This window comes from Stylophora pistillata, chromosome 4 (genome assembly GCF_964205215.1).
Source record: "Stylophora pistillata chromosome 4, jaStyPist1.2, whole genome shotgun sequence".
Lineage (NCBI taxonomy): Eukaryota > Metazoa > Cnidaria > Anthozoa > Scleractinia > Pocilloporidae > Stylophora > Stylophora pistillata.
In genome coordinates this window covers 25,167,954-25,182,164 of record NC_142522.1, presented here as the reverse complement: position 1 = coordinate 25,182,164, position 14,211 = coordinate 25,167,954, and the positions used below count along the sequence as shown (strand labels likewise).

Genomic DNA, 14,211 nt, shown 5'->3' with positions numbered 1-14,211 from the left:
ACGAACCTGATATGACGGAAGAAGTTTCAGTGTCATCACTTGTTCCCAAGCCTCCACAATTTTTTCTCAAAAATACAATTTATTTTCTCAAATATTAGCTAGAAGTCGATGAAGTTGTCCTTTTTTATCTGTCTTTTTCAACGTAACACGAAGCATTAAAGATGAGAAATACACAACCTGTTTGACTTTTCTAGGCAATCTGCAAGTTAAGATCTTTTGATCATTGTCTGACTACTGATGATACTTAATTGGGCCCTCCATGTTAATTCATAGACGCTTTCGTGCATTCAAAATTAATCCAAAGTTATAGGTAGTGTTAGTATTGTAATAATTGTATGAAATAGATTGTAAGCAGCTCATTTTTAGTGATGTTTTGTACGACAGTTTATGTATTGTGAGTAATCTATGCTGTTGTAAAAAGAAAAAAAATTACCAAAACCCAAAATAATTAGATTAAGAATTGACTCTCTAGTGAGAGTTGTGGAACTCTTTAAGATTCAGTCTCTTTAACTCTTAAACATTCTACGAAGGCTAAAAAAGAACGGTACCCACTATCTTAATCGTAAAAAAATTAAAGTTGCACAGAGTTGCTTCAAAATGTCCAGTCAATTATTCCTTGAAAAAAATGAAACATTTTATGCCGTTATATATTCTTTTTCACAGTAAATTGGTCTTTTAAGAAGCCTGATATTGTCCACAGTCCCCCAGACCGTCTTTCCGTTGCCAATTTCAACTCCGTACCAGGTAAAATATTTCTTCGTCACTATGCCTTGGGAAAAGCCGACCTTGTCCGAGGAAGCTACGATGACTTCCGACCCAATGCGTATCTCTTGTGAACTGGATTTTCTATCGTTGATAACGTAAAATTCCTTTTCTCTCGGTAATTCAAAGATACTGTTTGCGTTTCCGCCATGTTTACCCGAGGGAGATACATCAACACTAGTTTGGCGAACCTTCGTAACGTAGCCATGAATGTAGCGTGTATGTTTCTTGACGGAATTCCAGTGAGCAAATACTTCAGAACCGAAGGTAAGACAGTCTAAAGTAGGACAAGGATACGGTTATTAAGTAAAATGAGAATGTTGGCTAGGCACATTTAATTCACAATTTGTGTTGTCTATTCATATCGGTTCAAGAGATTCTCAAGCCTAACTTAAGTTACAGTTGATAGCTGTAAATACTCAATGCCGACAAGCAGTGGTGAATTTGTGAACTATGTAGACGTTTCCCTTAGTTGTCACCGGCTGTCGCGTTCATTTTACGCTTCATTCTTACATTCCATCAAACGCTTTTATTTCCTTCGCGCCTTTCATATCATGTAGATTTCTTGTTCACGGTTCCCTTTTACTGCTAGGACTGCTCTTGGTCCATCACAAGTGTTACGCAAGAAACTACTTATAACAATGAAATATTCACCTGTTTCGAAGGAACATCCATACACCTCGGCCCTCAAGCACACAGTGGACCCCATAAAGTCTCGCGAGTTCTCGTGGCGTAGTATTCTCAATTTTTTTGCCACCAGCCGCTCCTTTAAATAGTGTCTGACAATGCTGCTGCCATCCTTGTTTCCATTAAACACCTTTCCACGAGGAAAATAAAATTGTTAAAAACAAATTTGGAGGAACCACCATGCGATTTTATCCTTATTGTGATAGGACTGAGACTCGATCCGAAACATTTCATGCTTATTGCATGACTACTTATAAAAACCGCGTCGACAAAGCAATAGAAAGAAAGCAATTAATGTTCTATTACTTTATCACGCCGTGATTCCTGGTAAGTGAACCAATTCTTCCCCAGTGAATATCTCAGTACGTATCTCTGCATCCATTTGTCTTCTCTCGGATGTCCTTGAGTGGCAACAGACGTCACCTCAACTGTGCGGCCAAAATCGATCTACAAAAGAGAGGATTAAAGTTAAACATTTGGTTTTTGGGTGAAGAGACATTCCCGTGACTAGAAGGGGTGTCCGTTCACAGACATTGGGACCACGTCTTGGTGCAAGCTTTTGAGAATTGTCCCTTTGTGGAGGCTCAGCCGTATATTCGAATTTCGAAATACATTGTCACATTATATTGTGTCATTTAGAGGAAATATAAAGAGATTTTAAGACAACAGAAACTTACAGTCATGGTTGGCAGGGAAAGACAATCACCACGGGTTAAGAGTAGACCAGAAGGAAAAGGATGGTAAAGAGAAACTCGAATGGCAGTTAATGGCTACATTCGTCCCCAGGAAAGAACCAATAGTGACTCTTTCAAGTTCATGGCATTTGTTCTTTAAAACGCATGTCACTTTTAACCTCTACGTAGAAATGTATCCTTGCTTTACAAAAATATTCTCGCAGAAATAGTGACTGTTTAGTTGAGAATAGCAATAGTAATAAGTTTATTGAACACTCCCTAAAAAGTTTTTTCAGTGAACAGTACAATACATTAAGAATAAAAGATGTACATGTATAGTAAAAAATATAAAACTATATGTTAAAACTATTTTGTTGTAAGAAAATCATTCAACATCCTAGATTTTAAAGAGTTCTTAAAGTTAGTAAGGTCTTTACACAGTTTTAAATCACTGTCTAACGAGTTCCATAATTTTACCATCTTGTAGTGAAATGATCTCTGACCAGCAGTGGTTTTAAATAAAGGAATATTAAGTTGTTGGGAGTTTCTTGTTATTCGGTGAGATATCTGCCTTCTTGTGGCAAACTCAGTGTGACATCAGATAGGTCGGGGCACGGCCGTCATGCACCTGAATGCGAGAATAGCATTTCGGAAGTAAACCTGCTTTCTTACAGGGAGCCACTCCAATTTCTTAAGTGATGGGGTCATGTGTTCCAATTTCTTTACACCACTAACTATCCGAGCTGCGAACTGAGTTCTGAACAAGTTGTAGTTTTTGCATATTACTGGCAGCGGTGTTAGACGAGACTGAAGAGCAATAGTATAATTAGCCGAAAACAAGCGCATTTATGATGATCACTAATAGGTTAGAGTTAAATGCGTGCTTTGCCCGATTGATCTGAGCTAATATACTCCTGCAAGATGAGACTGTCACTGAGATGTGGTTGTTAAATGACAAAGTAGGGTCGAATGTTAACCAAAGATCCTTGACGGACTCTGAGGGCGTGAGTTCCTTCCCGAGCAACGAAAGCTTAAAATCGGGCAATCTACGACTCATCGGGCGGCTACTAAAGAGCATGAGCTTTGTATTTTCAGGGTTGAGCCGAAGACAAATATCAAAACACCAATTTTGGATTAGATGGAAATCATTATGGATAATGTCCTTTGCTTTACCAGCATAGTTTTTACGAACCTGAAAATATTTAGCAAAGCTGCTTCTCGCAGAACACCAAGCGCTGTTACCATCAAGACGGCCATGTCGGGCAGTATGACGCGAATCTCGCTCTGATGACGCTGACAGCTGGCGGCTGAAGATCATTCTACTTTTTAAACCAAGAGGTTTGGAACATCCTGTCCATATCAGAGATTTTTCAAAAATTAATTCAATGCGGGTATTGATGGAAAAAAATGAAAGAAACCGTTATGCCTTTTCGAACAGAAGAAAGAAGCTTTTAACGGGGAGCATGTTACGAACGAGAACAATCGTAAAAAATGGCAGGGCTTCACTAAGATCTTAAAGCAAATGCATGCGTCCCAAAGATCTTAAAGCAAATGCATAAAACCGGCCCTTAGTTTAGCATCTGTTTTTTTTTTTTTTTATAGGAATGGTGTGAGTTTTTAAGACCAGTTAATGAGCGAGCGAACCACAACCGATACAATTTCAAGTTATTTCAGACACAATTAACGCCGTCCATTCGGAAGAGGCAACCTTCGTGAATGCCAATAACGAACACGTTTTGCGTTCTGATAAAGACAGTTTCAACATCCACACAAGAGGACTTAATAATTGAACGAACGCAATAAGAGCGGGTGATCAAAACAACATTTCTAGTGAGGAATACTGAATTCGTTACTTAGAGATTGGGACGTAAAGAATGAGCACTAAAAAATTCCAATCAACGTACCCTTACAAGTGGGTGGTGCATGACTCCAGTTACCATGAATCAAGCATTTCGTCCTTTCATGACCACGAAGAGAGTATCCATTATTGCACAGGTACCCCACTACATTTTCAAAGTAGTACTTGCGTCGAGACTCTGACTTAAACTTCCCGTGCAATGGCTGGCTTGGAGCATCACAACTTCGCACTAAGACGAGGAAATGTAGATATATCATGGTTACATTTTCATCGATCATTTCATCGCAAGAACATAGATGACAAAGTAACTAAATCTAAACGCAGACGATACACAATCGTTACTGTTCCGCTGAATATGCCCACCCACAGGAAATCCTAACTTTAACGATCGGCTCTTCTGAATTTGACAGGTTAATATTTTTGTGAGTGCCGTTTTGCTGTATCGACTACGGAAAACATTTTCTTCGCAACTGTTTTCATAGTATTACAGTCGTGAGCTACTGCTAAGGGATGAATAGGTTTTTGATTGCGTCGAACTTGACGTTTGCGACAAAGCTTTACACTGAAAACTGCAAAATATTCCTTTTGCCCTTGTTTTGAAAACTTGAGTGTCTCTACTTTAGCAGGAACAATAGACATATTGAAAAATCACTAGTAAGGAAAATTATCCAAAAAAATCTTGCCACAGAAAAATATCTCCAGTAAATGAGGATAAAAGAATAGTTTTTATGGCAAATTCTTCTGAAATCAATGTGCTGCCGCCATAAAAGGTGCTATCAAGGTCTCGCTTAGTCGTTGGGTTAAAAAAGACAAAGGGTATTGAAGTAAGAGAAGTTTAATAAGAGGGATGATAAATTCTTAGTTACGTCGTCTAAAGACTGTAACCAGAAAATTGGATTCCTCATGGATCACTTCCACAATGGCGGTTATGATTATTATTCTTTTGAGCGCATTTAAGCAAGCCTTGTTGGCTTCGCTTTTAAGAGATAATGGCATGTTTTTAAACTTGTCGTCGAAGAAAGAAAAAGTAATTTTTATAAATTGAAAAGGTACCGACAAGGCCCGCAGTTTAGGATTTTTCACTGCCTCACGCTCGTGAAAATCGTTCCCAAGCTTTCTTTAGTATGAAAGGTTTACAACAGTGGGATATATGAAACCTACACTTGCAGACTGGTTGTACTCCGCTCCATGTGGCGTTAGCTAGGCATCGTCTCTCTTTAGACCCCGCCATGAGGTAGCCCTTGTCTTCATCACACTCGAACACGTATACTGCTCCAAAAGTGTTTCCTGTCTTCTTCGTGATGCCACCGTTCAAGGGGCTGCCTAACAAACCGCAATCAACAGCTACAACAAGGAGAGAAAGGAAATTCGTTAAACTTCCCCTATTCATCCCATATCAATTTGTGCAAGTTGTTCGACTCGTGGTCTTTATTGAAGGCAGCGGCTTCTTCCCTCTTTCGAGTGAGGAGACATTGCATGAAGTATGCAAGCTGGTAAGTGGGTCTCTCGATCATTTTGTAAGGTCACTTTCATACCTGCTGAGATTTACACTGTAAAATATTATCGTTTGTGTCTCTGATTGGACAAACGATGTATTTTCATGGTCAATCGCTTCCTACCTTTGAATTGAAATGTGAAAAAATCTCAGTATGTATATATAAAAAAAAGACATCATACCGTGGAAAGTGCTTAAGCGATTTTCATCCACTTGTTGCGATGCATCAAAAAAACTCACTCTTCGCTTTTATAATGCATCGCAACTCGTGAACAGAATCGTTCGTACGCACTTTATATAGAATAATCCCTATCTGCATTAGAGACTTTGAGGGTAGTTTACTCCACACTCCTCGCCAAGTCACTATTGTACAAAACTTGGTAAACAACGAATGATTTCCGCTCTTTTTGTAAACAAGAATCAGAGACGGTTAACCATTTATTTGTTGGTGATCCTTTTCCAATTCGGTCTCTATGAGCTTTGAACCACACCTTTTTTCATTTGAAGAAACAGCAATTTCACCTTACTTCAAAGTATATATAGTCAGTGAGTGTGGTGCATTCGTGGGGAAAGGGGAGGGGGGTGTGACTAGCCTTCCTAACCCCATTTACACAGGAAAAACTCGTTTAGTAAAACCGGTTTTAACTAAATGCAAATCAGAGACAAGGAACTGAAAAACTAAATTTTCCGTAGGTTTCAAGTTTTCACTAACTTTCATTTCCCGTGGGCTATATTTAAAGTCGACAGAAAAAATAAATTTTCAACCGAGTTTAACAAAACAGCTTTAAAACGTGTCTAAGCTTTGGCGTAAATGGGATTCCTGACTGTGTGGGGAAATATGTTAACCCTTCAACTCCCAGATATGATTAACCTGTAACTTCTCCCCATAAAATCCATACATTATCCAGCAAATAGGTAATGAGAATACTCAAGCTTGTCAGGTAGAAATTGTTACTTTGATCTAGCACAACTTTGTTCCCAGGGTCTCTCATCTTACCGCTCCATGGAGCTCGCTCCGGGGGTGCGGGAAGATGAGAGACCCTGGGAGCGAGGTTGGATCTAGGACCAAATTCTCGTAATTTATTCGCGGGGAAATGTGTAGCAGCTAGAGGGGAGAATTAACAATCAGATCTTGGGAGTGAAAGCGGTTAGAGTGTAGATACCTTTGCAAGTAAAGTCGATTTGTGTCCAGCCGTTGTCTTTACACTCGATATAAGGAATTCCCACAAGCTCATAACCAACTCGACAACTGTAGTATACAGTCTCGCCGTTGAGGTATTTACTCCGTGCACCACGAGCCCAAGTAAGGTAGGCAAATTTTGGAATTGGGGGAGCATCACAGTTTGGCGCTAAAAGTAAACAAAAGGAATTCGAAATTATCTCGAAACTCCCAGCAAATGCAGTTGATGCTGCACGGCGAGCTAAAGTAACAAACGTTCGCCGCCGACACGAATGTTTAAATAGGAGTTTGTTTGTCAGGATGTTTTAAAAGACGGCACTTCTAAATGGTGGTTTCGAGTAGAACAAAGCAATAAGAATGTCAGTCAAGAAAGGTCCTATTATTGAATTTTATTTTAGTTACTTTTTGCACCTTACTGTAATCATCGACAGGTGTTATCATTAAACAAAGATTAACTGGTTGCAGATTTCAAAAATCATGGAGGTATCACATAAGTTTGGTCACGGTTGATATCATTTAACCAAAAAGCACTGTTAAGAAAATTTAAAATATGTTTTCCGCGACATTTCGAAGTAAAGTCACTCGCATTTCAGACAATCTGGGCCAATTGCTAGATCCTAATTTACCATAATGCTTTCAATGGAGGGCGAAAAGCCAGTGCTTTCGTTGCTGTCCTAATACACACAGACTGACAATACTTACCGCTGCAGTGGAAATTAGCTTTTGTCCAGCGACCCTTTACACACTTTCTCATCGGAGTGCCGATCATCATGAGGCCTGCTTTACAGCTGTAGTAGATACGTTCTCCCTCCTCGTAACGATTTCTCTCAGCTGTCCATGTCTGGTATGCAAATGCAGGGATATCCGGAGCCCGGTTACACCAGTGAGCTGTTCAAAGAGAGAGGACATAACTTTGATCAATCGATATTTATTTACTGTCCATCGGAGTAATACCTTTGTTCTAGATACAGCAGTGCGAGAAAAGAAATAGATGAGTAAAAAAGACAGGGGGGAATACTTTCTATAAAAGTACGAAATCGTAATTGAATTGTACATGATTAAGTGAAGACAGAACAAAAAATCTGTAGAGAGCGATGAGACCCAGTCGTCGGAAAAGTTACGACCAAAAGTCAGTTAACAAAACGAAGGTGAAACAGCTTTAACATGACGCAAAACCGTGAATAACTGCTTTTCTGGCTTCTTCTAGTTTTTAATTCCAAAGTATTTTGTGAAAGCAACGAAAAAAAGATGTGGCAGAGGGGCTCAATACCAAGATCACTCTTACTAAGATTACAATTTAGGAGGCAGTGTGGCCGAGTGGTTAGAGTGTCGGACTTGTAATCCGCCGCTCCCGGGTCCGAGTCCCACCCTGACCACTAGATTTGTTTCACGGTAGCCCCGAGTTCAGATCCTTGGCCACGCTTGTAAATAGCCAACTGGTTTGCCTCCGGCCGGTTGGGGTTCTTAATTATGTTATGTTCAATTTAGACCATTTGTTTCATTTGTTTGCAAGGACCACAATGGAAACTACTGGTTCACCAGTAATTGTGTAATCCTATAAAAAGACTTTTTTTTTTTTTTTCTTTTTTCAATTTGAAGATTACTATTATGATTGTGAGCTGGTCCTCAAGATTCCCTACAAAACCACTTTAGAGAACGCCCCAAGAAACCCTATATATGTAACGCCAATTTTTTTGGAAACTGGAATTTTGTATTCGGAAATGAGAGGTTTTTTTTAGCATATTCCGTATCTCTCTGCTTATCGAAAAATTTCATTTGCAGCCAAATCAAATCCCTTTAGGCAAAACACTGGATTTTTATTTAGGAGAATAAGAACGATGATTTGGTATGTTTCATGAGAATCTTGCTCGATGAGATCTGGACCCCCATTTTGATTGATCGTAAGGCAATGCAAGATATCTTACAAAGGCATTTTGGTTGTTGACCACTCCATGAACCATTCCTCAAGCAAGTTCTTTCAGTGGACCCTTCTAAACTGTACCCATGTGCACAACTGAACACTATCACACTGGGGTGAGATGTGTCAGAACCAAACATCCAACCATTTTCAGGAGGTAACAGTTTACCACAATCTTCTCCTACAAATAAGAGTATGCAGTTGATAACAAAAACTGGACACAAATGGAGCAATTTCCAATTGAACGTGGAAAATAATCCGGCACTATATATATTTTGTTCTTGCTCTTGTATGTGGATTTTTTTTCTTCTTAACTCGCTGTTATTGGTGTGAATAAGTGTCTCCACACTCTTAGGCAATCTGTCTTTTAAGCATTCTCGTCTTGCCGCATTAAGGCCGTTTGTATATATCTACATCGAGCTTTCATTTACCTTATTTTATAGTCGGTCTTTGTTTTAACTTTGGTTTAAGCCGCTTTACGATTCGAATCAAAAAGCACTGCATCAGGAAAAACACCTCATAGAAGCTAGCTTACCTACTTACGCTTGAAAGGCTGCCAAGTCGGGTGATATTGCAACAACTACCCGCGATTGGCATCAACTGCATTCATCTTAATTTTGTGCAGGTTAATCCTCTCATCTCACAGACTGCTAGAAGACACTACATGTACCATACTTCGAAAAAGCTGTGATACACTGAAAGGAAGAAAATACCGTGCCTTGGCAATGCGTTTCTCCACTCGTCCATGTCCCGTCTGCTTGGCATGTTCGAGAGGATGCCCCGTGTAAGGAGAATCCTGTGTTACAACTAAAGGTGATCGTATTGGGATATGCTGTAGAGTTACCATGGGCAACGCCATGTTCAGGAGCAGCCAAAGGACCACAATCAACCGCTGGAAGAAATAAAGTTCTCAATCAACGGAGAGCTCAACTAATCTCCACAAGCACGGGGTCGAATAAAGGCGTCGTTATTTATAGCCCACGCTGGCTGTATCCAATGGAACATTCGGAATCAAATGTTGAGAGGATCGATGCTTGCTTCCTTATCATAACACGATAAATAGGTATAGATTATTTTACTGACAATCGCCATTACATTATAATGCTATTTTCTCCCTTAACCACTAAGAAACTGAAAAGGCTGTGGGAGATAGTTAAAACCCATTACTCTTAACACTTGTCTTTTAAAGACTTGTAAAGGTAGACGATAGTTTTCAAATTGTGGTAATGTTGACAAATAGATGCTATTGGTTGACGTCGTACGTCTGAAGAGTAAAAGATCTCGTCGCAGACGACGGCAAAAGAAAGTAAATAAAATGAGGCAAACGAACAGCAGGTAAGGCGAGTGCATCAATTAAAATCTTAACCAATTTGACGTGTTCCCTATCACTAAAGAGGCGGAAAGGATTCGTTTTTTTTTTTTTTTAAACAATAAATGAACAAGGCAGTCGTCAATCTGAGTGTCTGCCCTCCAAAAGCCTAGGGGTAACAAACAAACAAAATGTGTAGTTGATTCCCCATTTCATATACCTTGGCATGTGACCTCCACTCTACTCCACTGGCCACTGGCTTCACAACGCCTGGTGGCGGATCCTTGGAGGTAAAATCCTGCGTCACACTTAAATTCCACTTCACTTAGATATGTAGTCTTGTCACCAATCACAGATCCGTTGAGCGGCCTTGGTACATTTCCACAGTCCTTTGCTAATAAAGTGTAAACCTATATGAGCTTTGTACTGAAAAAAGTCTTAATCCGGAATAAAGTTTTCCTCCTTAGATAAACTTCACTTAGCTAATTTAAGGTTTAAGTCAATTAATCTACTTTAAGCAAAGCTAAGTTTAGTAAATCAAATTATTTGGTGCTAAAGTGCACTAAGGTAACACTTATAGTAGAAAAAAAAAACAAACAAAAAACAGGGTAAACGTGACTAGGAGTAACTTTACATGAAGTTTTGAAACTTGTAAACTGATTTCCTGGTTCAGATGACGTGTTAATTCTTGGCGACGTTTGGTAAACTATTCAGAACATTCATTCAACCAATAAACAGCTGCCGCCTTCTACCCTCTTTACTTTGTTATCGAATACTCTAACGACGCACTTCTCTCAGTGAAAAAAAAAACATACCTTTGAGATTCTGGTAGAGATGCAGTTACGTTTTTATCACTTACCGTCACAAAAAGTATCATTCAAACTCCACCTTCCGTTTGCTTGACACTTAACACGTGATGATCCTCGGAGAATGAATCCCACATCACAAACTGCGTTCACAACGTTTGGGAACACTGTGCTTTTCCCTCTGTAACTACCATATTGCAAAGGTGGTAACGGACCGCAATCCACGGCTAAACATAGACAAATTTGATTACAACAAAGTCAGCTAGCAGAACAGCGATGATCAGATTTCCCAAGAAATAAAATGTTTTATCTTTTACCCACGAAATTACACCCAATGTAGCTATTAAAATCCCTGAAAGTGAACAGTTTCAAACGTCCCTAGCAGCTGTCAGACCCAGCCGGATAAATGCGTTAAGCCATGCATCAAGCGTTGCAAGCTTTAAGTACATGCGTGGGTCCGTCTGTTCGTCTGTACTTTCATTTGACCAGCAGGCCATTAATTCCCCTAAGACTACTTTGAAGATTAAGAGAGACACGTGTAGCCTTGTGTTATTCGTTATAGGCAGAGAGTTTGCCTTGAGGAGGATTGTGATGATGTGGAGGAAATCACACAAATTCAAGGGGAGGAGCGACCAATGCAGGTATCATCAACGTTACATAAACTGCAGTATGAAAAGGAGGATCGCACATTGTTCGATTATGCATAAAAATCGAAATCAGTTTTCAGATTTTGTCCACGACAAGCTGGTGCGATGACGCACATTGGTGCGATGACGCATATTGGATGACCTTCGCCAACGAAATATATATGCGCGCGATATTTGAAAAGCTGTCGAATGACAGTATCGATGGTGCAAAGGAAACAAGGCGAACGAAGTGGAAGTAAATAAGGATTAAATAAATACATGAATGAAGACACGGACGAGCAAATGTATCAGAATGATTAAAAAGGAATGAAAGAACAATTTAAAAAGTGAGTTAATGAGTAAATAGATTAATAATTAACGATAGAATAAATGAATGAGTGACTGATTGGTTAAAGGATTGATTGATTGATTTATAAATTGAATGACTGACTGCTCCTTCAACCTACCGCTACAAACAGTCGAGAAGCCGCCCCATGTTCCATTAGTCTGGCACATCCTTGAGGCGGATCCACTCAAAATAAAGCCTGGATCACAACTAAATTTTATGGAATTGGGGAAAATTGTAGAGTCTCCAGAAGAGGAACCATTCATTGGAACAGGTAAATGTCCGCAGTCAACAGCTACAAATAATAGAGACGAAATGAGAAAAACCAATTTTCTTCGTGAAACATTGCTATTGACTTCCATCTCAGTTTCAGTCAGTAAATCATAACAAAACGCTTAAATTACGCTCTAAGCTATTCAAATTTAATAATGGCACATAATTATAACTTTAAAATATGGATTCAAGCTGATAAATCGCCAGTTGGGGCAGTTTTGTGGCCTGCCACCCTGGTTTTCATTAAACAGCGTATATCACACTTAAGCCTTGGTCAAACGGCGCATGATAGTCGATGATAGTTGATTCTCTTCAAACTATCATCAACTATCAACAACTATCATTCGCATGGTCAAACGGCCAAAAAAGTTCGTGATAGTTAACAATTATTCTTTGAAATCGAGGTGAATAGTGGCTAAATATTTACCGAGCCGCGAAGCGGCGAGGTAAATATTCCCGAAAGCCACTATTCACCGAGATTACAAATAATAATTGTTTTAGTATATACACACGAAGTGATCTGGACAAAATTAAAAGGAAGCCATTTAAAGGAAATTTCTGCTTCTGAAACTTTAGCGAAACGCGAGATTACGCCTGCTATTTTGTTTTTCACATTATCCACTTGCTCCGAGGTGTACATTGTTGATTAGCCCAAGATAGCGAACCAATCATATTGCTTGAAACGCCAAGATCACTGAGTGTGTATATACTAATTGATGTTATAGTTCACCACTAAATTTTCTCCGGTTCTTAATGGTTTAAATCGATCACGTGACGCAATAGTGTTCGTCCGTGGAGAGAAATCAGCCCATAGTGCCCGCCCGCGGAAAATACCCGGATGGATAGTGCCCGTTCGCGGAAAATACCTGGATTGATAGTACTCATCCGTGAAAAGTTTTGAATAGTTTGACGGCCGCGAAGTTAGGCAGATCGGAAAAACAGTGACTTGTCAATTCTGACAGGTATAACGTATTATTTAGCCAATGTACGGTTGCGCATTATTGACATTTGTGACAAGCTGTAGGCGCCCAAGAAAATTTAGTAGTGAACAATAAAAACAATAGAGTGTTTATGTCTTGGAGCTATCGATCTGATAGTTGCCCCGTAGAAATTTGATGTTCTTTAAACTAACATATTTGTTTTAAGAACATCAAATTTCCGCGGGGCCACTATCAGCCGATAGTTCCTCAACAGAAACACTCTATTGTTTAAATAGTTCACCGGCAGTTGCGCGAGCAAAGTCACGTGAGCAGCTAGTTGCAGGCTCTTTCCGCGTAAAATGTGAACACTAACATGGCTTCGCGTGAGACAAACTTGTTAAAGTATGAATTTATCACGGCGAAAGAGGGCGGCAGCTTGCTTACTAGTAATAGATTTGTTGGAGGAATGTATGGAGGATGAATTTGGAGAGCGTTGGTGGAGGAGATGACGGACAAGCGAATGGATTAAAAGGAGAAACGAAAGGGGGATGTTGAAATTGGAGGAAGAATTGCGAGTGGAGGACACTGCCGCTTACAAGGAAATGTTGGTTTTCAATATTTTCTTTCTAATTATTATTATTTTTGGGTATAAAAACGAAATTCTGAAGCTGAAGCTGAGCCTCCCGAGGAGCTTTTGGCGTCCATTTTAAACGAGCCCGCCGATTTTCGGGGAAAACAGCTGACCAAAAACTATCAGGAACTATCATACGCGTGGTCAAACGAGAAAAACTATCATCGACTATCATGAATTTGAACAAGCTCAAAATGAATGATAGTTGGTGATAGTCGATGGTAGTGCATGATAGTTGGTGGTGAAACGGAAGCGCGCGCTTCAACTATCATCGACTATCATCAACTACCATCGACTATCATGCGCCGTTTGACTAGGGCTTTAATAAAAAGAAGCGTTACCAAACGTAGATTTACTATTTTGGTCCGCACAGGTAGAATGTCTACCTATTTCTAGGTGACCTCAGAGCACTTCCAACTATGTGAGGATTTTATTTACTCTTTCTGCTCTTCTCATTTTCTTCCTGACAACTTACCGACACATACAGTTTCAATTCCATTCCAAATTCCATTAGACTGACACGTTCTCACAGCTGAACCATTAAGAATAAATCCAGAATCGCAACGAAACTGCACATTATTTGGGAACATAGTGGAGTTACCAAAAATGGAGCCATTCATCGGAATAGACAAGGGGCCACAATCAACAGCTAAAGAAATAAATAAAGAACTATGCATTAAATTTGGAACCGAAGGATACTTTTTGTAGTACAGTACTTTATCATGG

At 39.6% G+C, this 14,211-nt stretch overlaps 1 protein-coding gene across 3 annotated transcripts in view; it reads right to left on the bottom strand.

The window, feature by feature from the left end:
* Positions 1–59: 59 nt before the first annotated feature.
* The window catches only part of LOC111332732 (sushi, von Willebrand factor type A, EGF and pentraxin domain-containing protein 1), a 67,142-nt gene continuing 52,990 nt past the window's right edge, over positions 60–14,211 (bottom strand). For 2 of the 3 annotated variants that reach the window (XM_088756695.1, XM_088756697.1), the window contains 14 exons: positions 13,961–14,134; positions 11,783–11,956; positions 10,743–10,916; positions 10,104–10,277; positions 9,293–9,466; positions 8,582–8,755; positions 7,359–7,544; positions 6,640–6,825; positions 5,143–5,325; positions 4,028–4,210; positions 3,316–3,473; positions 1,756–1,896; positions 1,417–1,579; positions 60–1,039 (listed from right to left, as the gene is read on the bottom strand). In XM_088756695.1, the coding sequence (XP_088612821.1) occupies positions 636–1,039; positions 1,417–1,579; positions 1,756–1,896; positions 3,316–3,473; positions 4,028–4,210; positions 5,143–5,325; positions 6,640–6,825; positions 7,359–7,544; positions 8,582–8,755; positions 9,293–9,466; positions 10,104–10,277; positions 10,743–10,916; positions 11,783–11,956; positions 13,961–14,134 (2,648 nt within the window). In that variant the 3' untranslated portion in view covers positions 60–635. The remainder of the gene's footprint in view (positions 1,040–1,416; positions 1,580–1,755; positions 1,897–3,315; positions 3,474–4,027; positions 4,211–5,142; positions 5,326–6,639; positions 6,826–7,358; positions 7,545–8,581; positions 8,756–9,292; positions 9,467–10,103; positions 10,278–10,742; positions 10,917–11,782; positions 11,957–13,960; positions 14,135–14,211) is intronic. The other variant, XM_088756696.1, reaches the window with a different exon arrangement.